At 34.5% G+C, this 27740-nt stretch overlaps 1 protein-coding gene across 3 annotated transcripts in view; it reads right to left on the bottom strand.

Moving 5' to 3' along the window:
• MSR1 (macrophage scavenger receptor 1) overlaps positions 1–27740 on the bottom strand; it is a 76694-nt gene that overhangs the window by 13366 nt on the left and 35588 nt on the right. For 2 of the 3 annotated variants that reach the window (XM_008063263.2, XM_008063267.2), the window contains exons 7-8: positions 23344–23424; positions 15310–15363 (exon numbers count right to left, since the gene is read on the bottom strand). In XM_008063263.2, the coding sequence (XP_008061454.1) occupies positions 15310–15363; positions 23344–23424 (135 nt within the window). Of the gene's footprint in view, positions 1–12942; positions 13182–15309; positions 15364–23343; positions 23425–27740 lie in introns of those variants that run through there. The other variant, XM_008063265.2, reaches the window with a different exon arrangement.

Here is a 27740-nt window from a genome sequence, read left to right as displayed (position 1 = left end):
TTATATATATATTTTGAGTTGGAGTCTCACTCTGTCGCCCAGACTGGAGTGCAGTGGCCGCTCCCGGCCACCGCAGCCTCGACCCTCTGGGCTCCAGCGATCCTTCTGCCTCAGCCTTCCAGTAGCTGAAACTACAGGCGCGCACTACCACACCTGGCTAATTTTTTGATTTATTGTAGAGATGAGGTCTCACCAAGTTGCCCAGGCGGGTCTCGAACCCACGGGCTTAGGCAATCCACTCACCTCAGCCTCCCAAGTATATATTTTGATATATATCTACAACAACGAACTACAAAGAAATCAACTTATAATTTTCTTATAATTATAAAATATAATTTTGTTTTGTAGTGTTTAATCAAAGTGACCATATGTATAATAAATTTTTGTAATATTGATCTTGCTACAGAGAGATTTACATAAATATAAAATGACTTTTTTCTCATTTTAAAAACCAAAATATTCACTTTAAACCTGGGAACAGATAAATAAAAATGTGCAATTAAGATTACAAAATAAATTCAATTGGAGTATCGAAACTCCTTAAGTAGCCTGTACTGTCGTGGCAAGTGTTTGTGTAAAAAATCATTTGGCTAAAGAATGAAAGGCAGATACAGAATATCTTTGTATAAATGTTGTCAGTAGTAAGTAAAGATAATATTCTCTAATAATAATAAAAACCAATGAATAAATATAATTATATTAAAATATATTTTTTCAAATATAAATTTGAGAAGTTCTATGTTGTAAAAACAAGATGCAGTTGTCACCAAAAAACTCTCTAATTTGAAAATGGAGTTGCAGTTTATGGGTTTGCAGAGCTCAATTAATTGAAGAAATACTCAGTAACATTTTCCTCCCAATTTGAGTAACTTTTGTTGAAACAGCAATTTAGTCATTTAGAGAAAACTGACAATTTCCTATCACAAAATTAACTGACTGAGCCACTCAGAAACATAAAAAGCTGACTTGTTAATATATATTATGATTATAATTATTTTATTGGTTCTTCCAAAATATAATTCAGACTGAATTAGTGTAATCATGCCCAAGTGCATAAGACGTTTCTCACTTTATAAGAATAAGTTAAACACATTTTAAAAATGAAAATAATTTATTAAAATATTCAAACTTTCAATTACCTAGCAAAAGACCTGGGTGACCCCCATCGTTCTCTGTAATTGCCTAAGAAAATGAGAAAGAATAATCCAAGAATGGATTGTGTAAAGCCTGTACATATTAGAGTCATGTTACTAGTATGATGCCCAAGTGTTTATTTTTACACAAGTCAAATACATCCAGGAATAATATATTTATCATGCATGCTATTAAAAATGGGCATATTAAATCATTTGGTTATGTGAGACTGGTTATCTTATTGCCAAAATAAGTGTATGTAAGCATTCTCACTGTGCATTCCTTACTTCTTATTCCTCCCAAAATGTCCTTAATGAACTTTGCTCATCCTGGAGTGGTGGTTCTCAAACTTTGGTATGCAGCAGAATCAGATTGCTGGCCCTACACCCAGAGTTTTTGATTCAGTAGGTCTTGAGTGGGGCTCAATATTTGCATATTTTACAAGTTCTCAGGTGATGCTTGTGCTGTTGGTTCAGGGGCCATACTTTGAGAACCACTAACCTAGAAAATTGCATTATATATTTAGATGAGGAGGCATGACATATCAGAAACAGATGGTGATGCTTATACAATCCTTTGGTTTCATTTATTTCAAATAGGACAGCTATTTCTTTCAAATTCCCTGTGCTCATGGGACCTGAGGGAAAATAAGGCGCTCTGTTCAAATTATTCAGGGCCAAATATGTTTGGGTATGCCGATTATGTCATCTGAAATATTTTTCAATTATAAATCAACTATTGACAAGTGACCACACTTTGCTGATCCTTGACCACCTCTGAACTAATACAGAGGCAAAGTCTTTATGTGGGTCAATAGATTCAATTGAGAGTTGGCTTTATACACCATTCAGTAGCTTTGTTTTGATGATAGAGTAAAGTTCATTTTTGTCATCAGCCTCAAACATAACATTTATAGCACAGCTTCAATCAATGGCATTTTTCTCTGTAAGACTAAGGATCAAAATTTTATCTGAATCTAGTTAACTCATCATTGTATGAATATAAATAATTTCTATGGGTTTTTGGGGCATCAAGCTAACATATTTAGTCAGACAGGGTGTTGTTTCTTTTTTCCATTTGGGAATTTGTGACTTGTTTCTGAAGATTTCAGAAGATAATAATTTATACATTATAAATTATTATATATTAATATTAATAATATATAATGGCTATGATAATATAATAAATATACACACATATATAATTTTTTTCTGAATAGCTTTCTTAATTCTTCTCTTTACTAGGGTAGACATTTTCCAGATTCAAATCAAATAAACACAGGTAAGCATTGACTTTTTGCCTACTGAATGACTCTCTATTAATTCTTACCTTTTAATTAGTGAAAAAAAAGAGATAGAAGCCAAAGTAATTTAAGTCAAAATGGAAATGTATTTTAGAGTTCCATGAAACCCAGGAATAAGATTATAGTTAGGTATCTGGAACAGCTGAATCAAGACTCGAATCCAACTTTATCCAGGCATCTTGTTGTGGGGTGCTTCATTTTTCTCCTTTGTTGCAAGCCAGATGTCTTTGCTCTCCAGTTTACATGATAAAACTGTTAACAGCTCCTAAGTTTATATTTTACAGTTTCTTTCTCAGTGACAGTTACAGTCTCTTTCTCAGTGACAGACTGACAGTTCTGACAATCACCTAAGTTTATATTTTATAGCCTCTTTCTTAGTGACAGATTCTAAAATATCCAGAGAAGTCCTTCTATGGCCTTGTTTGGGCCAGATGCCCATGTGTGAACTAAACAACCAGGCAAACAGGCTGGGTCACTTTCATAAACACAGCATTCCTGCAGTGAAAATTGGGAGTCATCTCCTTGTTGAAGGAGAGATTTGAGCAGACAAAAATCTTAAGCCCGTTCCATAGAAGATGGATTCATAATTTTGGTATATTTATGCATTATCAATTATACTACTTGTATAGGCCTTTATGTTTTTCATATTTGTGACTACAGAGTATAACTGAAATTAAAAATCTAGGAGTCATATAATCTAGATATTAGTTCTACCTCTGACACTTCAGCATGACACAGATGAACTATTTAATCTCTGTGGGGTCAAATTTTTCAACTGTTAAAGGAGAAAATAATATGTGCTCTAAGTCAAATGAATTTAAACACAACTCCTGTGTGCCACTCTCCTGGGTCTTGGAAATAATTTGACTAAAATCTTACTTTCAAGCTTCATGAAGTTATTATGAAGGTGAGAAGAAACAATGCAGTGTTTAGCATTCTGTACAAATATATAAAGTTTTTATTTTTACAAGTTTTGAACATTTTGAGGTTTCTATTTATTATGAATGTGATGGTATTAATGTATTATGTGTCTGTGATATTAATCACCTTTATTGAAAAGACAGAGCCCAAAATGGAGTTTCTCTGGTCACCAACCTTGAACAGACCCAGTCTTGTACTTAGGTCAATGTGGCATACACAGCGATAATCATTAACTAGAAGAACAACCAGTTTTCTGGTCCCGGCATGGGCTTCATTCTACTGGCTCACAAGATGCTAAGGTTAACATCCCTCCAGAAGGGCTGGGCTGGGTCTATGGCTGCTTTCAGGCTGCAACAGCAGAGTTGAATAGTTATGACAGAGACCCTCCGGAATACAAACCAAATATTTGCTATCTGGTACTTTACAGAAAAAGCTTGGCAACCCCTGGTAGAGTTACAAACACAATAGACTAGAATGATAGAGGATCTCAGCGTGGATGCTCCTGCCAAGTGACTCCTGGCATGAATAAGGTCATGAGTAATCTGTGCTTACTTCTCCAGTATAACCCTTTGAGGAATTCTCCACTTATGCATTTCTTTGTCTTTTTATTTTGGTTGTATAACTGCCACATTTTCCAAATTAAGCCCCATTCTCCTGTATTTCTGGGACTTTCTTTAGTTGCTGTCTAGAATGTTCCCTTCTTCCCTCCCCTTATCTCCTCTCATTTCTCTGCCCTCAATCCAAACCTATTTGGATAGGTTACCCTTTTCAAGCTCCAACAGTACTCTTACAAATACTATACTGAAGCACTGTAAACTTGTTTATTTCCCCCACTAGACTGAAACCCTGTCTTTTCAGCATCTGACAGAATGCAGATTACCACTTAGCTGTCATTTGATGAAGAGTTATGGTATGAAGGAGTGAATGAATGGTGAGCTTCTCTTGATAGGTGGACTGCATTATGTAGTGAGATTAAACTGGCAGGTGCCTAAAATATCAAATAATAGAATAGAATTTAATATTTCACAAGTCTCTAGAGGGAATATAGTTCTATGTGGAGAAGCAGTGAGAAAAATCATGAAGAAAGGATTGATTTAACTGGCATAGGCACGAGCCCTTTTGTGGGAAAAAACACACACAGCAGGCTGCTATGAGCCTCCCCAGGTAAGAGGGTTTGGTGACACAGTTTGACCAGAAGCATTAGACATTAGAAAATCTGATTTTGTCAGCTTAGTGAGAGGATCTATCTCTTAGTGGCAGACTAATGTTAAACAGAATCTTGGGACTAAATGTCAATTCAATTTACAATGAGAAATGTAATTGCCTCAAAAACTGGGATAATACTTGATTCTGCTCGACAAGGCCATTTTGTCCCCATGGGCAATCTGCATGGGAAGTCATCAGTGAGTTATTAGCTGAATTAATTTATTAATTTACAATGAGACTTAGCAGTGAAGTTTCACCTCTGGGACTGGCCAATGCTCTTTGGTTAACACTTTGTATACATATATATACATATATACATATGCTAATACATTCAGTCAAGTTAGATGATTTAAAATATCTCTGCTCTGATTCATTGTGTGTTCATTCTATAGTTTAACTTTCTAAAGACACTCTCACTATTCTTATTTCCTAGTTCTTTAAGTGAAAGTATAGTATTGATAAGTTCTTTATGCATTTAAAAATATATATATAAAATTTTAAATATATATAAAAGTACACAGATAGCTCATTCATATTCCTACCACCATAAAACGCCAAAAGAAAAATAAGTTATAGAGTGGATAATTTACCAAAAAAGTAGTTTGTAATCTAACCTGAAGAAATAATTCCAAAATAGTAAGTTAACAATTTCAGTGATTTTTTAAAATTTTATTTATTGAAGGCTTATTTTTAAAGAGGGGAGTGCAATAGAAATGCATTATGTATCTCATGAATACAGGAATAGTTTAATTAATTATAGTATATACATTTGATGCCTAGGTGTATTAGTTTCCCAGGGCTGTCATAACAAATTACCACAAACCATGTGACCTAAAAGAAAAATGTCTTCTTTTACAGTTCCAGAGGCCAAAAGTCTGAAATCAAGGTGCTGATGGGGTCATGCTTCTTTTAAAGGCTCTGGGAAAGAATACTTTCTTTTTTCTTCCTAGTTTTTAGAATCTCCCAGCAATTCTTGGCTTTCCTTTTGTTGTGTGTGTCACTCCAATCTTTGCCTCCGTTTTGACATTGTCTTCCCTGTGTCTCTGTGGGTTCTCCTCTTCTGCCTTAATCCAGTGTGACTTCATCTTAACTTAATCACATCTTCCAAAATCCTATTTCTGAATAAGGTTTCAGGTGGACATAAATTTTTAGAAATGCTATTAAGTCTACAACCATATAGGTGGCCAGAATCTGAATAAGACATAGAACAATATAGTTTTTCTGTGTTTTCATCAAACTATTGTAGATAGGAATCACTGGAATTGCCTTAGAATATGGGATTGGTGCTCAATTTTGTCAATATTAAATAATAAAATGACCCCCAGGATTTGAAGACTGTAGAATAGTTGTGTAGTAGATATCTTAGTTACATTGGAAATGGATTGTTTCTTATATTTAAGTCAGTTTTTGAATTGAATCATAAGATAGAACTTTAAAATAACTTTGCTGTTTGGAAAGAATACCTCCCTAATTGTATAGCTCACCACAGGGATATAATTGTTAAGAATAAGTCTATGTGGGAGAAAAAAACAAACAAAACAAAAAAGTCAAGTGAGACAAAATTAGAGCATGGTTGTTAGAAGTTCTCTTCAGAGTATCATGAGTGATAATGTTGTATCTGTCTATTAATTTGCAAATTGCCAATTAAATAAAAATGCCCACATTTCAAGGCACATACTGTTGTCTTCAAGATTGGTATTTATATATTGGAGCATTTGGTGTCATTTTAGAGCAATCTTGTTATTACTTAATATTTTATTTCTGAGTCTTAATTTCTAGAATTACTTAGAACTTTTGAAACTTTATAAAGGATAATTTCATTCTCTATTTAAATACTTTATTTGTAGGGTATTTAAAATTTTGCTTTCTACTTAAAACCCTGGGACACAAAAAGGATTAAGTCATCTCAAGATACTGAACAAAGATTATTTGGAAAATTCCTATCATAAAATAGCATCAATTATGTTATCATCCTTTCTGATTACTTAACATGTAGGCCTCAGCCAGAACTTGTAAAGTCCTCATGTCCCTCCTTATAAGTTATTAAGATACCAATAAATGATCTAACTTCTTTACACCCTCATTTACCCATTTATAAAATACGTATAATAATACCTACCTCCTAGGATTGAAATTCAAGTGTGACAAATATGTAAAAAATGTTTTTTAAGCTGTGAAGTACTATATAGACAGTAATGAGATTATTGTGTTTTATTGGGAAAGTTATCTGGGAACCTGTGAAATCATAGACTGTAGGGGATTTGAGACATGGATTTTATACAGAAAAATGTCCAAAATTTGACCCACTGAAGTTTAATCTGTCCAGTTATTGGCAATATTGACAACTCAGTTCAGAATTCTTTTGACTTTTTATGAAGAGAAAACAATTTTCCAAAATAATTGCATGTTTGTACTTTGATTTGGAATTGGAAGTAATTGAAAAACAATAAACATTTTCCATAGCATCGTGTGCTGTTTTATTTATGCTCATGACTGTTCAGGTCTCTGCAAGCTGTGATCATACTGACTTATTGAGATTGTAGAAGACAACAATGTATATGATCTTCATTACATTTGCACTCAACAGGAGAGGCAATAACTCACATTCAACAGCTGTGCCCAGAAGTATTTGAGGAGACAAACTTTGAAGCCTGAAAAATTCAACAAGGAAGCTATGTCTCTCCTTGACGAAATACTGCTTCTATTTATTTAGCTTAAACTTTGAATTTTCTGTAATCAAAGTAGATAATCTTTTAGAAACAAGACAGAAATATGGAATAGTATATTTTGTCTGTGTAATAACAGAAAGAAAAACAGGGGAAAAAAAACTACCTGTAAGAATGATGTTTCTCAACATGTCGGTTCCTAGTTAGTTGAGGTAGTAGATGCTTTATTTCAAGGGAGGATCCCAGTTGTTAGTCATTAGAAAAGGGACCGAATCAGTATCATGAAATAGGACATGTCTTTAGGCTAGAAGTCACAAAGCCAGAAGAGTAGAGCTCTAGTCCCAGCTGTGCTACAGACTTGCTTTATGACTTTGGATACACCATTTTGCCTGTTTGCACTTTAATTATTCATATGTTATGACATACTTTGTAATTACCTGATAGGACTGTTGTGAAGATTACATATCTCACTTTAAATTAAAAGCTAGAAATGATGAAACTTAGTGAGAAAGGTCTGTCAAAATCTGAGCTAAGCTGAAAGATAGGCCTTTTGTGTGAGACAATTAGCCACATCGTGAATGCAAGGAAAAGTTCTTGTAGGCCATTAAAAGTGCTAGTCTACTGAACACACAAATGTTAAGAAAACAAAACAACCTTATTGCTGATGTGAAGAAAGTTTTAGAAATCTGAACAGATGACCAAATTAATCACAATATTCACTTAAGACAAAGCCTATTCTAGACAAAGGCCCTAACTCTCTTCAATTCTGTGAAGGCTGAGAGAAGTGAGGAAGCAGCAGAAGAAAAGTTGGAAGCCAGCAAAGGTTGGTTCATGAGGGTTAAGAAAGAAGTCATTTCAATAAAATAAAAGTACAAGGTGAAGTAGCAGGTGATGATGTAGAAAATGCAGCAAGTAGTCCAGAAGATATAGCTAAGATCATTTATGAATGCAGCTGTACTGAACAACAGATTTTTAATGTGGACACGCAGTCTTCTAGTGTAAGAAGATACCATCTAGGGATTTCATAGCCAGAGAGGAGAAGTCAATGTCAGGCTTCAAATCTTTAAAGGATAGGCTGACTCTCTTGTTAAGGACTAATGTAGCTGATGACTTTAAGTTGAAGCCAATGTTTATTTACCATTCTGAAAATATTGGAACTGTTAAGAACTATGCTAAATCTACTCTGCCTGTGCTCTATAAATAGAACAACAGAGCCTGTATGATAGCACATCTGTTGACAGCATGGTTTACTTAATATTTTAAGTCCACTGCTGAGATCTGCTCAGAAGAAAATATTCCTTTGAAAATATTACTGATCATTGACAATGCACCGGGTCATCTAAGAGCTCTGATGAAGATGTACAAAGAGGTGAATGTTATTCTTATGCCTGCATCCATTCTGGAGTACATGAATTATTCTAGATACTGTTAAGAACATCCATAATTCATGGGATGAGGTCAAAATATCCACATTAACCAGTCTTTGGAAGAAGTTGATTCCAACCCTCATGGATGACTTTGAGAGGTTGAGATTTCAGTGAAGGAAGTCACGAAAGATGTAGTGGAAATAGCAAGAGAATTAGAATTAGAAGTGGAGCCTGAAGATGTGACTGAATTGCTGCAATCTCATGACAAAACTTGAATGGATTAGGTATTCTTCCTTATGGATGAGCAAAGGAAGTAGTTCCTGAGATGTAACCTACTCCTGGTGAAGATCCTATGAACATTGTTGAATGTCAACCAAAAGTTCAGAATATTCCATCAACTTAGTTGCTAAAGCAGCAGCAGAGTTTAAGAGGATTGATTCTAACTTTGAAAGAAGTCCTGCTGTGGGTAAAAAGCATACATTTCATTCTGCAGAGATATTTTTCATGAACAAAAGAATCAATAGGGCAAGATGTATTGTCTTATTTTTAAAAATTGCCACAGCCACCTCCACCTTAGCCACCGCCACCTTCATCAGTTAGCAGTCATCAACATCGAGGCAAGACCCTCCACCAGCAAAAAGATTACAACTTGCAAAAGGCTCAGATGATTGTTAGCATTTTTTAGCAATGAAGTATTTTTAACTCAAAGTATATACATTGTTATTAAGACATAATGCTATAGGACACTTAAAAGACTCCAGTGTAGTGTAAATATAACTGTTGTATATACTGAGAAACCAAAAAAAAAAAATGTGTTACTCATTTTATTTTTATAATTGCTTTATGGCACTGTTCTGGAACCAAACTGGCAATTATCTCCAAGCTATGCCTATATTAGTTATACACATTGTTAAGGAACACACCTATTGTGTTAATGGAATGCTGTGTGCTTTTAAGTAACAATATTTGGAATCACTGAAAGCTTTAAACACCACATGACTATCAAGACTGAGCACCCTTTGTCTAAAGTACCTAGAGCCATCATAGCTCAAGTATGCTCAGTTCTGCTAACACATAATTAGTGCATTGAAAAAGTACACTGCGGAGTTAAAAAAGAGACACAATAAAAAAAGACATTGTAACAACCAAATGATAATGAAAAATGTTAAAGCTGAACTAGTTCCTGAAATAAAGACAGAATCTTAACAGGTAACTCTTTCCCAGGTGCACATAAATACTCTCATTAGTGAGCATTCCAGGAAGACTATGTTTCTGAATAATATGCTTGGGGGAGAGAAAGGAGGTAATGGCTGGAGTAGTTATGAAGCTGGAAACATAAATAAAGATTAATTGAGAATGCTTATTTGGCATTTGATCTGTTGTACAGTTTTTTATCACTTCAGGTCTTCAAATTATTAGGCCCATTCTAGAACCAAAGTTCTCATTAGAAGTCTCTTTCTCTCTCTTTCTCCTTTGTTTCTCCCTAATCATCTCTCCCCACCCACATCCTCCACACTACATATCTGTGGTATTTACATGCATAGATACATAAAACTAGCATGGAAGTATTAAATGGAGTCACAGGGACTTTGAAAATCTATAGACTTGCTTTGAGTTTGTACGCTTCCACTTATTTGGTAAAAACCTCCTGTTTCTAATTTATACAATGGAGATAATGATAAGCCTTAATTCAAAGGCTCTTCTGAGGATTAGATGTGATAATGCATCAAAAGTTTCTGGTGTACAGCAAGTATTCTCTAAATACTCATTATCAGAACTACTTAGTGATTGGAGAAGAAGGCTTCACTTATCAACTGAATGCTTTGAGAAAGATGCATATTCATTTAAGGTTGAGCTGAGTCCTCAGTAGAAATCCAGTGAAAGACAAATGGATTTTCCTATTATAGTGCGAGTTTCAAAATGAGATACTCAAAATGTATATCCTAGTTGTAGCCTCATTGGGCATGAACAAAGCATGATAAGAAACACTACCAAAGCACACATTGATAATTGGAATACTTTGGCAGAGCCTCACACAAGTGTTTAATTACATCGCAGGAATTATTTTGTTTTATTGAAACATGTACCCTTCCTTCCAAGTTAGGGTGAGACACAGTAGGCAATTCACTGTGATGAGCATAGAGCTTGGTGCAGACTTTTTTGTCTCTCCAGCACACCTTATTAAAGTTAGTATAATTTATGCATGTGAACCAGGCATTTGGGACCTTTTGGAAAATTTGGGTATTTCACACTTAACAATCTATATTTTGCATGGGATGCTAGATGCTCTTTGAACTGAATGCCCTGGAATTGTCTCCCAGGATCTCTGGAATCAGGGCCATTCTGTGGACTGACTGCTGAAGAGAGTCTCCAATGCTGTCCATTCCAGAGTGGGACAGGAAGTCACATTAAATTCAACCACGGACAAAGAAATACAATTTATCTCTAGATGTTTGTATTAATTGGCCATTCAATATTGCTAGCTGCCCAATATTCAGGACTATCTGGATGACTGGCCAATTCCTCCCTCTTTATTTTTTTCCCTGGAGATTTTATTGCAGGCATAAACCCAGGGTACCATTGCAGATCTAATTTGCTTCAATCCTTCTTGGAAATTTCTCATCAGCTGCATCTTGGGCTCATGAATTGTCCTTCAGAGACTGGACTCTTGTTTTATTAGCCTGACATTTTGTTCTGACCTCTGTTGACAGCTTCTTGCTTCTGGTGTGCACTCTGTTTAGTCGCTTCTTTTATTTATAACTAACGCTCTTCTGCTTGGCTCAGACAAACTCATTGATTTGTGATCTGGCCACACTTGCATTGTTCTATCTAATATAAAATCTTTTCTTTTCCTCTAGCATCTCTCTTTTTGTCCATGACATTTACTTGGCTTCTTGCATTTTCATTTTGCTTTCACTCCTATTCTGATTACAGATTTTAAATGTCTGCATAATGCCAGCCAGCAACAGCCACTCCAGTTCAGAGAGTACTGTGAGCCATACCTTATGTCTTTAAAGCACTTTATGATTTTACAGAGCATCTTTAAACACACAATATTATATTTGGTCCTCACAACAACCCTGTGAGGTAGGTGTTAACATATTCATTATACAGGGGAGGAAACAGAAATGGGGATATACACATAGGCATACTTAGAATTCTACTGGAACCTTGAACATGTGAACTCTGTGGCTATGTGTTAAAACTTAAAGAAAAGGAGAGTTGTGACAATGTGGTCTATTAATCAGTAGAGAGACACTAAAAAATAACAGAATCCTACTTCTTTCTATTCTTTATCTGCCTTTTCTTACTTTTTCTTCTTTCTCATTTTCTTCCCCCCCCCCCTTTTTTTTTACCTATACAAAGAAGTCTATATCTCTTTTTCTTTTTTTCCAGGTCTATACTGAGTACTTATAGCATATCATGCAAAGAGCTTTTAGGATTTAAAAAATGGCTTTGTGTGTGTGTGTGTGTGTGTGTGTGTGTGTGTGTGTGTGGTCAAAATGTATTTGTTTGAAATGACCAGGTCACGTAAGAAAACAGGTTTTGTTTTAGGTTTAAATGTGTTAAATAAAATGTCCAAGTTCACTTTACCTGAATTTAAAACATTTTTTAGAAAGCTGTGATTTGGAGAATAAGAAATCAAAATCAATTTTTAAAAATATAGTAAGGAATTCAAAAATTTTTCTTTGCTGGATACCTATCCAGCCCTGTTCTTCCCCCAGTATAGTCTGAAATATTGTTATTGCCTGTTTATCTATCTATGTTTCTCAGGGACAACTAGTTCTGTGAGGCCAGGTGAGGAAGCCATGTGGAAGCCGCATGGAAACCAAGGCTGTTTGGAGGAGCCACAAAGGAATCTTGTGCAGATGACTCGTCCAGAGGTGAAGGGCCTTTTAATGAGATGGTGGCAGAGGGTGTCTTAAGACCCTGCCTTAAAACGATCAGAAAGTTGTACTGGTCCTGACATACATAAAAGAGGAAATCAGTGATTATTTTTATTATATTTAAATCATGCCTAAAAATATAAAAGCTGTTGTTTTTAGTTCATGGAGACACACAATGAACATATACTAAATCAATGAATGAATTAGTGATTAATGAATAGATTTTCTGTTATCTCTGGTTGAAAATAATGTTTGAATATAAAGAATCCACATGTAATCAGTACTCATGAGATTTCTCCTAGAAACCAGTGGATTAAATTAGTTTCAGCAAGACTCTAGGTGAATGGGTGGCAGAGGGCTCCTGGCTGGCACCTGAGGACTAGTTGGAGTAGCCTGCCAGTGTCAGCCCATGGAAAGTTTCCAGGTTAGGAGTCCTAGGGACAGGGGTGATAGTGAGATAATTGGAGCAAGGAGAGGTATGAGCATGGAACCAGAGGCCCAAACAACAACAGCGAGGACCAGAAGAGGAAGCCATGTGGAAGCCGCATGGAAACCAAGGCTGTCTGGAGGAGCCACAAAGGAATCTTGGAAGTCAGTTGTGCAGATGACTCGTCCAGAGATGAAGGGCCTTTTAATGAGATGTGGCAGAGGGTGTCTTAAGACCCTGCCCTAAAATGATCAGGAAGTTGTACTGGTCCTGACATACATAAAAGAGGAAATCAGTGATTATTTTTATTATATTTAAATCATGCCTAAAAATATAAAAGATGTATAGTAAAACAATTTAACATAAATTTTCATAGATTAGAATTAATGAAAGTTGTGGGGGAATTATGCACTTTCATACAGAATTAGTTGGTATACACTTTTTGGAACCATTTACAAAAACTCCATCAAATAGTAAAATGGAAATGGATGTAGTCTTTAAATAATTGATTCTACTTCTATCAAATTCTCTATTGAAAAGTATTTCCATAAGATCATATATGAGAATGTTCAATGCAATATTGTTTATTAAGGCCTAACCAAAGAAAACAAAGATCGTTAAGTGTTCATGACTAGGAGAGTGAATAACTGTATTATGGTAATTATGATTTAGCTGTACAATGGAATAATGTGTAGCCATTGAGAGAAAAATCATAGAGCCATATGTAATGATATGACAAATGACTGACACATGAACTTAAATAAGCAAAAAGCAGAACACACTATATTAAATATTTATATGTATAATTCTTTTTAAGACATTATAGAGTTGTTACATATGCTGCACAAGGAGAGCTTGGAGGAGAATTCAGAGAATATTTACAATTAGACACAGAAACATCCCTAATAGCCATGAAAATATCTGTTACTGAAACATTTCTGAACATATCTGAAAAAAATGCTCAAAGCATTTAATAACTTTAGCTAACAGAAAACTATGTGTGAGTTGTTTATAGATTACAAACATAAAAGTTTTTTATTTGCCAAACTTGACTAGAGTGAATGTTTAGAAGCTCAGAGAAAGCCTCAGGAAAAGAAGATTTTAAAAAAGATAAAATAAAGGTAGAGATAAAGATAAACACAAAGATAGGAAAGAGAAAGTTACAAGAGGCTTAACTGAAAATAAATGGGGTGAAAAGGAGACAGAAAGACAAGTGAAGCAAAAAGGTATACAACAGACAAAAGTGACTACATTAAAGAATAAATGGATAAGGAGAAAATATATACTCATCTTACTATAATAATAACAATAATAGTACTTAAGTAACACTAAAGTATTCAGAAGACACACAATACTTTGTGGTCAACTTTGAAAGTGCACAATTACACTAATGGCTACTCAATGACTGGCATTCACACCTGTACCCTTAAGTTGTCTAAATGTAGCATTCATACACGGTATTAGGTAAAAACATCTGTTTTTTGCTAAGGCAGAAACATTGGGTCTATTTTTACACAGTGGTTACACCTAAAAACTGCTTGATTTTGGCACATAAAAGGATTTGCCATAATCTCTCTAATACAGACCCTTGATGAGTAAAGATTATGACTGTTGTGATTATATAGTCTCTTCCCATAGACACACACCCATATGACATATAGTTTCTACTGGGAGTACAGAGGTGGAAACTTTGATTCTGAGAAATCGTGTGGAGTTACTCTTTCCTCTTCCTAATCCTTTCATTTTATTAGAACACATCCAGCCTAGACACACACCAATTTACTTATGGCACAGCAAATTGAAGACATCTCATTTAATATTTAGTTTTTAAGGTCTACGTTGCAACATGAGGTCAGCATTCCATTGACAAAGATTCTTGTTGTGAAATTTATTCTGTTGCAGTTTTAAAGGTCTAGGACATGGAATACCTTTTTATTTTTTTTCAAAGTTTTTAGTAAAATAAAACAAAACAAAAAACCCAAGCCATGAGATAATTAATCTTTCAGGGTTCTGGAGTTGCGTATATTTTTATATATAAGGTTTCAGTTAGCTCAGTTATTAAGTGAGGAGGCTGTAATTGTTTCTATTCAGATGCTTGATAGTTCCTCAGTGGATAGAAATTGTCTTAAAAATTGAACAATTTTCTATGTGAAATTTTTAGAAAATAATGTTCATCACCAAAACAAAATACAGATGGATAATGAAATTGAAAGAGTTGTATAATATTTGTTTAACTCCAATTAGCATGTTTTATTTGTAGAAAACTGTTGTTGGTTTCCATAGAATCTCTCTGGATAAATGCTGAAATTCTCAACTTTTGCTTCAAACACAGATCACTAATATCACAAGCTTATTTAGTACAAAAATGCACACAGAAAGCAAAAGACTATGGACTTACTTAGTGTGTTTCCACTTCCTTTTTCTCCCTTTTGGCCTTTTTGCCCAGGATTTCCTTGTAAAAGAAAAAAAAAAAACCAACATTGTTTTTAATCAGATCAATTTGCAATGCTTCCTTTCAATGGAGACAGAGCATCACAAAGTAATCTAAAATATCAATGTATAACAACCTACAGATATTGAAATGTACTAATAATGTTGATGCTAATAATAATAATAGCTATTACTCCGGAAACCCTATTATAAACCTTCTACTGTATTTTCAAATTATTTACAAATGTCCCAGTTTCCTAAAACAGGCAAAGCTGAAGTATAAGCAGCTTGTTTTGTGTTTATTCATCCTCTTTTTCTTTGACAATGTCTTCCTCCCATCCCCAGAAAGTCCAGTACCTTTTATCATATCCTACACCTAGTTCCTCTATTTTTGCTACAATTTATTTATCTTGTTTCCATTTTTTAGAGTAGAGAATCTCAAAGACTTGGCTGTCAGCGAATTTCCAAGGGTGCTGAGATTTTCTGTTATGGGGAAAGTAGTCAGATCCTACAGACATCCAAACCTCTAAGCTGGTCGCTTTTGGATTTCAAAAACCTCATCCATCTGTGAGAGTCAAAGTTTCAAATAGATGTGGAAACATCACCAGACTAGACCTTGGTCTTTGCTAATAGATTGCTAGCTCACCCTCTGTTCCATTTTAGAAGGGGTCTGCAGATCTTTCTTAAGTACGGAAAAGAGATCTTAATAGTATCAATTTTATCTCATGAGTGTAGTGCTATTCTTCCTTATTGATTCTTCTTCCAACAGCCACCAGATATCTATCTTGCAAGTAATTACCATCCCGATGTAAATGTAGGACCCCTCATGCTGTCTGCCTCTAAGTCAAAATCTTTGTTAGTGTTTTTGTTCCCCAGTCCCCGCCCCAACTCCACATACACACACACACACACACACACACACACACACACACACACACACACACACACACACACAAATCAAGAACCCCTATCTTTCTATCCAAGAGCTCAGAGGATGTAGTTTAAATCATGGACTTTGAAATAATAATAATTTTAAAATCCTTGTCTTGAATTATTTGCTCTGCCATTTACTAGGTATGTAACTTAGGATAAGCTTTTTAACCTTTCTGAGCTAAAGTTTATTCTTCTATAAAATGAAAAAAATAATACTCCTCATTGCAAAGTTACCTTGAAAACTAGCAACAATGTTCATAAAGCACTTGTCCTTACCAGATACATATAAAAAATGCTAGCTTTTATGTTTGTAATCTCTCAAAGCTTAGCTACAATCCTCTCTCTATGATTTTATTCTCAATGTATGAGAGTACTTTTCACCCCAGCTTATTTTTAATGGTAAAAATATATTTAATTTTAATGTTAATATTTATTTATTTTTGTTTCCCTGGTTTACTTTGTCTTCACTTGTGTTTTATTTTAATCACTGTTCCTTATGCACCTCTTAAAGAAGATTTTTGACCCTTAACTTACCAGATTTTAAAAATAGATATAATATAATATATAATGAATAGCATGAGACTTGAGACACTTAAAAGTATAAATTATTCCCAAGTAAAATTTAATTTTGAATATTTAATGAAATGCCAATCATCGTATATCAGAATATCATAAACAGAATTTCTAATTCTCTGATTGCTTTTCATAATGTGATTATACTTTATATCATTAAATTAACTTCTTGAGTGTGATTGAGTCATTTCAGGCACTGCTAAATTGTCAAAAATAATTGTTAATGCAAAGTACCCAAAACATTTTCTATTTTTTTACAGTATCCTTTAAGGAAGCATAGTGCCAATTTTTCAGATTATTCAAAAGGAAAAGTCTAACATTTAAAAAATTTTAGGAGGGGACGTTAAAACAAGATTCTAATCAGTTCTGATATTTTCAGAGAAGAGACCATGCATTATCTTGGAAGTCTTTTTTTACACAGCAATTTTTCTTGGATATTTGAAAATAAAAATGTTCAAGCCAGAGCACCGACCCATTTTAGAACCTTATAGCTCCAGGATTCTATGATAAATAAAAAATTAGTTTTACTTTTTTATTTTGCTTCTTTTCTTTAACATGATTCAGAGGTTTCATCACAGATTGTACTTGGAAATAATTCCTCACACATGAAAACCTTAAAAACATTCGTTCTAGAGAATAGGAATCCATTGCTCCTTCAGAATGATATCTTTGGTTAAAATAAAGTACAAGGGCTTGATCAAACCTAGAATTAACTACCTCCTGTCATATATATCACTCTTCAATAAAAAATAACTTATACTTCTGAAAGTCATGGAAAAATATGAAGTACTGATATCCTAAATTTAAAGAATGTAAAAAGAGATGTTTTCAATAACATCATTTTGATTTCAAGCATTTTTAGGGCCCCTTCTATAAGTCAGAAGCTAGATTAGACATTTTGTATGCATGACTTAATTATTCCAACCAAACTTTATGCAGTCCTAAACCCTTGCTGCTGCTGCTTCTTCTTCTTCTTCCTCTTCTTCTTCTCCTCCTCCTCCTCCTCTTCCTCCTCCTTCTTCTTCTTCTTCTTCGCCAGTTTAAGATGTGATCATTTTCTCTCTTAATCCTAATGCTTCTTTCTATTCTCTGAGTTCTTCACCTTCCCCCTTACACTATTTTTTTCTCTGTATCTTTCACCACTCCTTCTCTATTTTATCTTTCCATCAGCATTTAAATAGTATTCAAATCTCCCCTTCAAAGAAAAAAATCAAATAAAAAAAACACAAGCACAAAATTCATCTTTCTCTTCCTCTGCATAACAAGATGGCCAAAGAGTTGACTGCACCTCCATCTACAATCCTCGTCAACTTTTCACCTCTCAGCATACAGCACATCCCAATCTAGTGTCCAACCTACCCTGACCCACAGAAACTGCTCTCAACAAAGGCAACATCCTCACATCAACAGTTACAAATAACTTTTTGTGGACTTCATCTTGCTTGACCACCTTTTGAAACTTCCTCTGCCTTTGACTTCTTCCGTGCCACATTCTCTGGGTTTTGTTCCTCACTCGGGCTGCTTCCTTTCATCCTCCTGCATTGCTTATATTACTCAGCCTGTACTTCTAAAAGTACTTAAGGCTTTATTCTAGGCCTTCTCTTTGTACTTTCTCACTCTCTACTCATAAAATATTAAAATCAGTTGTGCCAAAGAACATTATATGATCATAGTTAAGCGTTGTCTTTCTATTCCTGACCTCTCCATTAAACTCCAGACTCAGATATCAACAATCTATACATATCTCCATAAATGGCACTGAGAAAATATTCAGTAAATGTTTTTTGAATAAATAAATAATTTATGATCTAAGGTGTTAGATACTCCTAAAAATGACCATAACTAACCCTGAGGGGAGTCATCAGACTGAATGGACTTTAAGAAACTAAGTGAACAGAGAACATTATTTGTATGCTGGAAGTTCTTCTTTTAATAAGTTATATCTAGAATCTTCTAGGGATTTTTGACGACACGCATGGTTACACTTGAATTAAATCTATCAAACTTTCTAAAGTAGATATGTCAGATCTTACGAATGTACTACTTTATGAATCTGTTATGCGTGGAGAAAGTATGAAGTCTTCTCTTTGTCTTCTCATGTTAGTATGGCTTATCAGTTATGTATATCTGAATCACCTCTCATTTCCCTGGGTCTATCATTGTATCCTGTATCAGTAGTGTATACTTAGTGCATGTAGAAGGAAGGAGGCATGATAGAAAAGAAAAGGAGAGCAGGAGAGAAAATAGGAGAAAATAATTAGGAGGTGTTCTTTCTTGAACTTTTTGCTTCAGAATCTGATAATGCTTTTGATGTCACAACAGGCTGTGTCATCGGCTATTATATGACAATTGTTAAATTAATTTTTATTTTACCACCTTCTCAGATTCTCGTAGAGAAAAAATTCTGCATCATTCCTTCTTTTAACCTGCAGTTCAACTAAAGCAGGCACTGCTACTCACATACCTACCATATTTGAGTCTTTTTATTAAGGAAGTGATATCCTGAGGATATCTTTTGAATTGGTCACCTTTACCCCTACTCTTCTTTCTGTAGGGCTTCTTTTTCTCCACTCCTTTTTTTTCTTTTATTTTTTCACCTCATGATGTGTTTCTCAAAGTGTGGTCCTCAGATCTGCAGAAATCTGTGAAGACGTGAGTCCAATCCCAGACCTATTACATCAAAAACTGTGAGTGGAGCCCCGTAAGCTGTTTTAAAAGGCCCTTCAGGTGATTCTGATGCCTGCTGAAGTTTGTGAAATGCAAACATAAAGAAATTCTAGGTATCTTTTAGGAAGTATTAACACCACTTGCTCGGTCATACATTTTCTTGCAGTACGGAATTAATCACTCCATACACTCTACTCTCATACCCTTTATCCAATGTCACCAATGTTAATTACATATCACCATGGCACTATAGCTAATTGCTTATGCATTTTCCTGTCCTCTGCTCCTTGAAGGAAGTGGCTATGCTATGTTTTTTTTCAGCATACAGTGAACCCTCATCAAATTATGTTGCCTGGGTGAATGAATCAAATAATGTTCCCCCAAGCACTTTGACTAGTGGGCATTTGTTGAACTCTAAGAGTCTGAGAGTAGAAAGAAATCTAGAGCTTGTGCAGGCTGTAGCTAATAACTCACGTGTTGGAGGGGACCTCTACAAATGGAATTTATTTATAAAAAATTGTGTATTTATTCTTAAATGTTTAAACTTCAGTTATCTTCAAAGTACTCTCCATTTGATGCAATTCACCTATTGAAATGCTTTTCCCATTGCTCAAAATAATTTTTGAACATATCAGTTTTGATGGCTTTCAGTGCTTATATCATTTTTTGTTTCACCTCTTCCACATTGGTAAAACTTTTCCCTTTGAGGACTTTTTTTTTTATCCAGGGAAACAAAAAAAGTCACTTGGGGTAAAATTGAATGAATAGGGAGGGTAGGGCATGCGTATCATGCCATATTTGGTCAAAAATTGCTGAACATTCAACGTGGCATGGGCAGGTGCGTTTGTATATCACCCGTCATGAAATGGGCAAATGTGTTGAAAGCATCTCCAAAAAAATTGTACTGAAGTCGAATGCAGCCTCTCACAACAACACTGGCTGCTATAGTGGTGCTGATGGGTTCCTAGAACACTGACCTGGTGGGGGAAGCCTGCACTATAAGGTGCCTGCCCTCCAAAATCAAGCACTCTCTGTGACAGGAACTATTTGAAGTACTTTAAAGTGTCTGTTAATGTATTTCATTCATACATAAAGTCTAAAATGTGGATCCTGCATTAGCCCTGTTTTGTCAAGGCTATGAGGTAGGATTCAGATCTGAGGTTCAAATTTTTCCATGCTGTCTCTGTTATGCTTCCTCAGAGGGTGAAGAAAATAATATAAATGGAATAACTACATGACATCATAAGATTCAAGTTCAAACAACTTTGACAAATTTTTAATCACCCCAAATGAATAACCTACGTTAAATACTTTGCATATATGTCACAAAATCTTTTTAATTAAATTTAAGAGATGTTACTGTAAGAAAAGTTCTGGGATAAAGCCCTTCAATAATGGGGAACTGACTGTCTTGTAACCCAGCACAAAGCATGATATAATAAAACAAGGTAGGCACTCGGTAAATGAAGTTAGCTATTTGTCCTTAGATGAATTAAGTTGTGCTGTAGTTACATGTCTCTACTGTGGTTTATTTCTATCTTCTTTTCCCCAGAGCAAAAGGTTGTGCAAAATAGACAAACAGTTGAAAGAAATAGGAAGACTTTCTTAACATTTTACAATTTCTACCATTTTTCCCATTTTTGTGTAGATTTTCTAGAGAATTAGTAACTTGGTTATCTCATAGTGTATACTGATATTCAGATTTACAGGTAATTTTCTTACTATAAAAATAAGTATGTAAGGTAATGCATAAGTTAATTAGTACAATTTAGCCATTCTATAATATATACATATTTCAACACATATTTTAGATGATAAATATATACAACTCTTAGTAAACATATAAAGTTAATTCTTATGATTTAATGTAAATAGGTAGTTTCAAAATAGACTGGACTAAAAAGAGCCCAAAACAAATCTTACCATGATTTTTCCAATGTTACTAAAGGACAATTATTATATGAGATAGATTGTAGACTATTTTAATTTTCAACTTAGAGTACAGATAAAATACTTGTTCTCACTTCACAGAATTTTGAATTATCTTGGAATCTATAGATAGCTTTGTAGTTGTGTCAGATTTAGGGTTTTTAAATATATTTATCTATTGAACATATATTGCTCATATAGAAAATTCAGTAAATCCTGAGTGGTGCAGATAATTTCAAACAAATTAATAGGAAAACAAACACTTCTTTTCATATTGCCAAAAGAGCCTGACTAAAGCTAGATGGTTTTAGAGATGACTGATACTACTCAATATACTTTTCAGTTCAAGTAATCCAGGTATCTAGTGGAGATTAATAATAGGTCACTTATTTGTGGCTAGCTGATTTTTCTTCAAGGCTAATTGGCATTGACATAATTCATAAGCACTGATATTATCAACAATACTGTGACACACCTACTAGAATTGTTAAAATACAGAACATGACAGTACCAAATGCCCATAAGTGTATGGAATAATAGGAATCCTCATTTATTGATGTGGGAATGCAAAGTGATAGAGTCACTTTGGAAAACAGCTTAGCACTTTCTTACAGTTAAACATAGGTTTACCCATTGATCCCGTAATTGTACTCACTGCTAGGTAAACTCTTGTCCACGCTAAAACCTGTACATGAATGCTTGTTTATAGCAGCTTTCTTCATAATATCCCAAACTTGGAATTAAGACATCCTTTAGTAGGTGAGTGAATAAACAAATTGTGGTAAATCCGTATAATGGAATATGAATGACTAAAAAAAATAAGTGAGCAATCAGGCCATGAAAAATCACTGAGAAATCTTTAATGCATATTACTAAGTGAAAGAATCTGGTTTCTAACTATATGATTCTAACTATTTGATATTCTGCAAAAAGAAAAACTATAAAGACAATAGAACGATCAGTGGCCACCAGGGGCTTGTGAAGGGCAGGAAATGGATTGGTGGCTAGTAGGTGGATGACAGGGGATCTTTAGGGCAATGAAACTATTCTATATGATACTGTAATTATGGATACATGACATTACACATTTGCCAAAACTCATAAAATGTACAGCACAAAGAGTGACCCCCTATGTAAACTCTGGAATTCCATTCATAATAATGCATATACATTGATTCATTAGTTGTTACAAATGTATCACATGAATGCAAGTTTTTAATAATAGGAGGGACCATGTATGGGTAGCTAGTATATGGGAACTCTCTATGCTACCTGGGCAATTTTTCTAGAAATCTAAAACTATTCTAAAAAATAAAATCTATTAAAAAACCACCTCAGTGATAGCAACTCTATTCTCTTGGTAATAATTTACTTTGAAATTAGGAAACAGTAAGGATAGTCCCTTCTAAAATTGCTGTGCAAGGTTCAAGATTCAAGCTTAGCCTAGTCGCATAACCAATGGTAATAATATCATCATTTGTGAAAATTTTGAAGTGTTGAACACTGTTAATTATTAAGCAATACTAGATAATAACAAGCAGTTTATTTTGCATATGAAAGGATTTCAGACTTCTGTGCATTTTGTTAAGTGTAACTTAACAGGATTTGGCTAGGTGTGGTATTACACTTTGTTTTTCTTGGCCAATCCTTTCATTCTTTGTTCCAAGATAGATAGCATTCTTCATGATGATTTATGATTGTGTAGAGTTTATAAATCCTGTGATTATTTTTTTTAACTTTTTTCCTTTGGGACATAGAAATTTTTGTCAGGTGAATAGAAATCAGTTTCAAAATGTCTTAAACCACAAAATAAACTGCATGTGGATAATGGCATTCATACTATAATGAACATTTTTTGTTATCCAAAACAAACTTTATAAAACACATATTATCATAGTACCTGGCCTCCCTAGGGATCCTGGGAACCCTCGACTTCCAGGAAAGCCAATTGCTCCTCGATCACCTTTAAGACCTGGAGGACCTATATGGATAACAGAGGAAAAAAAAAAAGTGGATAATAATTCATTTTCATACATATTTGAAAGTATAATGGAAATCTAGAATCTAGTTTTCTTTTGTGTGTGTGAGAAAGCAGTATTTATTGAGAATACAGGAAAGTTTCTGCAGTGAGAGGGAACCCAAAAGAAGGTTGCCTGAAATCTAGTTTTATAAGTTAATGTGAAGTAAGTGAATCTAAATGAATGGATAGTATCTTTCCTAAAATTCCCTGTGTGACATTGAAAGACAATATAAGTAATAAGTATACATGTTAGTGCATTTAATATATTATAGGCATTTAATAAATGACATTTTTAGTAAAAATAAAAACATATGAGAAAAATGAAATCTTGCAGTTTTAATCAGAAGTCTCATGTAATCAATGAGGAATCATCAAACAGCAGGATTTTGCTGTTTCTGAAATGATAATTTTACAATACATAAGCTGAAAATTGAATTCTTAAAATTTTCCTTAGAAAGAACACAACTCAAGCAATTAAAAGCATCAAACAGTGGTTATAAAAATATTGGGGTCCTAGTTCTAGAATCTATTACTTTATCTCTCATGAACCAGTTTATACATATTTCATTGTAATCCCAAATACACAGACAGACAGGGACACATACACATACACACACACAGACACACACACACAGACATATATACAAATACTCTCAGTCTCTCTCTCTCTCTCTTTCGCTCTCTCTCTCTCTCTCTCTCTCTCTCTCCAAGTTGACTTATGAATATATATTATATTCTTATACAAATCCAGGGTTTTATATGCTTAAATGAAAACTAAAAATGACCATTCTTTTCACCCATGTCTTTATGGTGACCATGAGAACTGCATATAAAAGCAAATGTTATATTTCTTTGGAACAAAATGGTTTATCTTGAGGATCAGTGGGTTGGATAAACTATTATAAAAATATTTTGTGTCTTATTTAAAAGTCATTATCAATTTGTAGAAATCCCATTAATATAACTTTTAGTTGACTCCTTGGAGAGGTACATTATAATTAACCTTTTAGAAGCCTGTCTTTAGTTTATAAGTTTCAGGAGGCAGAGCTTACACATATTTAATTCATTTTTAAAAACACTTTTTTTAGGTTCATTCATATAGACACCTAAAACTGGACTATCTAGCCTCTAAGAAGTACTCAGTTTAAGAAGTATAATATTATAAATAACCAAGAAATATTATTAAACCCAGTGTAAAAATTTGATTTCAGCCAAAATTAACCAAATATTTAAAGCAATAAAATGATAAATTTTCAAGGTACACTATTTTGAGAATATATTACTGAATTTCATTGCATCCAGCCTAAAACAAAAAAGACCTAACATCTGTTCACAGGACAAGTTAATCAGTTCATGCTTTCCTTCATGATAAAAGCAAGGTAGTAAGATCTCTGACTTGTATTATTGAGATCTGTTACTCAAATTTACACACAAAAACACTGACACTAAATTCCCTCACACAAAAAATTGAAACATTCTACAACTTTGTATGGAGTGCCACTCACAAGTAACTTCCATTTTTTCTATTTTCTCCTCAGCTCAACAAATATGTATTAAGCACACACATTGTGCCAGTCTCCCGGAGTTAAAAACATTCTTATACAAACAGCTCTCCTAGGGTGGAGAAACAGAAAGGAGAGACAGGTGGTAAGAAAGTTAACAAATAAATAAAGAAGATAATTTTGGAGGTTATAACTTTAGAAAAACTGTGAAATGTAAGAGAGAATGCTTTAGATGAGGATCAGAAAGGGCCTCTCCTGTAATGACTTGTCGAGTACGTTAGAGTGACACTCAGAATACAACTATTCAACCACGAATTATGGTACTTTTCAATGGGTGAGCCAATAAATCCATAAATGATGCACATGGGAGACTTTCCTAGAAATCAGACAATCATGAGACCTCCATTATGGGAGATGTTTAAATGACTCTATATAGCCTATAGAGTTATGTCACTTATTTGTTTAATAAAGTTTGAGAATGTGACCCCTAAATATTGGCACCAGTGTTGAATGTTATTCCATGAGACCAGATTCTCTGAGTCTTTCAGGTGATAATTAGCTAATTTTCTACAATAATCTGTGACAAAGGCATAGGGTCTGGCACCTGCTTCTAATTCACAGGCAATACGAGTTAGAATTACGCAGAATTTCAGCCATAGAATGTTCCAAGAGACATTAGCCAGCCCAAATCTGTCATTTTATAGAGGCAGGACCATAGACCTGAGAGATCAAATCACTTACTTAAGACTGGTGTGATAATTATTCACATATCCTAGATTCCCAGCTCAGTTTAGGCTTCTTTCTATGATCTAGCAGACTAGTTTAGAGTATAGACTCTGCCATCATGTCCATCTAGGTGCAAATACGAGCTGTGCCATTTACCAGCTGCTGATGGGCCTTGAGCAACACATTTAACTTCCTTGTGCGTCTGTGAAATGGGTATATTATTTGTTCCTACATCATCAGTTTGATGTGATTATTAAAAGAACTAATAAATACAAAACACTTAGCAAAGTGCCGGTGCATAATGAAAACTTTGTGTTAGATTATCTTTTTTTTCTTTGTCCCCTTCTTCTTTCTTTTCCTTCTCCACTTCCTCCTTCTCCTCTTTCCCTAAAATACAATCATTATTTTCATGAGCCTCTTATGAAGGCTTCCACATTTAGTTTTATTAGTAATATGTACAATGATTTTTTGGATTCATTGGCATAATTGGTCACCTCCAGAAGATACTCACTGTCAGTTCTATGACACAGAGCAACAGCCTGCAGTCAGCAACATTACTCACTCAAGCATATATTTAGGGATTCTGTCCTTGTTGAAGCATGAGCAAGAGCCTCTCCTGGACCACAAACTGGGGAAAGGGGGAAGTAGGGTAAAGAAATACATGGATGTAAAAATTGATAAACATTGTTCCTCTCTCCTAATATCCACAGTCAAGATGGGCTTTATTTTCTCCTCCAGAGGCACAATTTCTATGGTGGAAAATTCAGGCCATGTAAGAAGAGTAAATAACAATGATTGATGATGAAACTTTTGCAGCCAGAGGAGCCTTCAGTTCTCTCTTAAGGCATCCCGTGTAGGTGTAGGTAGCCCTCTCATGCCTGGAGGTCAGGCTGCCTTGTTACTGATACCACTGGGCATAAACAGCCCCTTCGATGGCCTACAAAAGACCTATTTAGGAATTAAGGAGGTATTATTTCTTCTTCAAAGCATTGTTGTCATGGGGAAGTTACACCAAGATTGGCCTCCAAAAGATCTCAGATGACACCAAGAATCCTTAATCATGACATTCATCTCTCTTATATAATTATTTATCTTACTGGAAACTCCGTGAAGCCAGAGACTCTATGTCTGTTTATACACACTCCATGCGGTATTGTAGAACACCAGGCATGGAGAAAATGCTCAGCACATATTTTTTTGAGTAAAAGGTGATAGGCCATTCTCCCTGACATGCATCCAAGGAAATAACACTCTAAAATGAATTTCTGTTATGCATTTTTGGATAAACCATATTTTAACACAATATCCACCCTGGCACATGAGTCACAATTAAAATATATTTAATGTGTTGATTATTTGTGCTACTAGGATAAATGCTTAAGTTTTTCTGATATTCATATCATGATTGTGAGTCTAGGTGAGTTTAACTATGGTAAGCTGAGTTTAGTGCGCTCAGATGGCTGTATGGAATTGGGAATTGAACTTGCTCAAATCAGAAAGCAGAATTATTGTGATTGTCCATCATCTACTCTTTACTTTCCGGTTACAGCATCAACTATAAGGCAATGCTGCAGAGAACTAAATGGAATACAGCAACAAAGGTAGGGAAGAATCCATTAGTAGAGATAGAGGACTGGTTGTTTGAATACTTTTACTGCAGTGCACCAAACAGAATGGTAACCTGATAACCTAAAAGAGTCAGTTGATCACCCCAGTTTTTTTACAGATCAGATGATGTCTATTTGTGGAAAAAACAGTACAGGGTAACACACTATAACATCACTTTGCACTCTATACATGTAAATTATAAATTGTCAGTTTACAATAAATATTAAAACTTAAAGAAGAAGAAAAAAGAAATCAAAGAAACTTTGCAAGCATATCTGTTGATGGCATTAACAAAAGCTGAAACTTTTAAATCCTCTATTTCATATGTTCACAGTTCAGAAACAGCTGCAAAAGATGCTCCCAAGATGAAGCTCTGTATGGCAAGTTGTAGCTCAGACTGAACTTTTATGGTTGAGTTATAAAGCTTTGACAATTGCAGTT

This window comes from Carlito syrichta, unplaced genomic scaffold (genome assembly GCF_000164805.1).
Source record: "Carlito syrichta isolate Samal-C Ts95f unplaced genomic scaffold, Tarsius_syrichta-2.0.1 Scaffold306694, whole genome shotgun sequence".
Lineage (NCBI taxonomy): Eukaryota > Metazoa > Chordata > Mammalia > Primates > Tarsiidae > Carlito > Carlito syrichta.
This window is presented reverse-complemented; position numbering and strand designations above follow the sequence as displayed.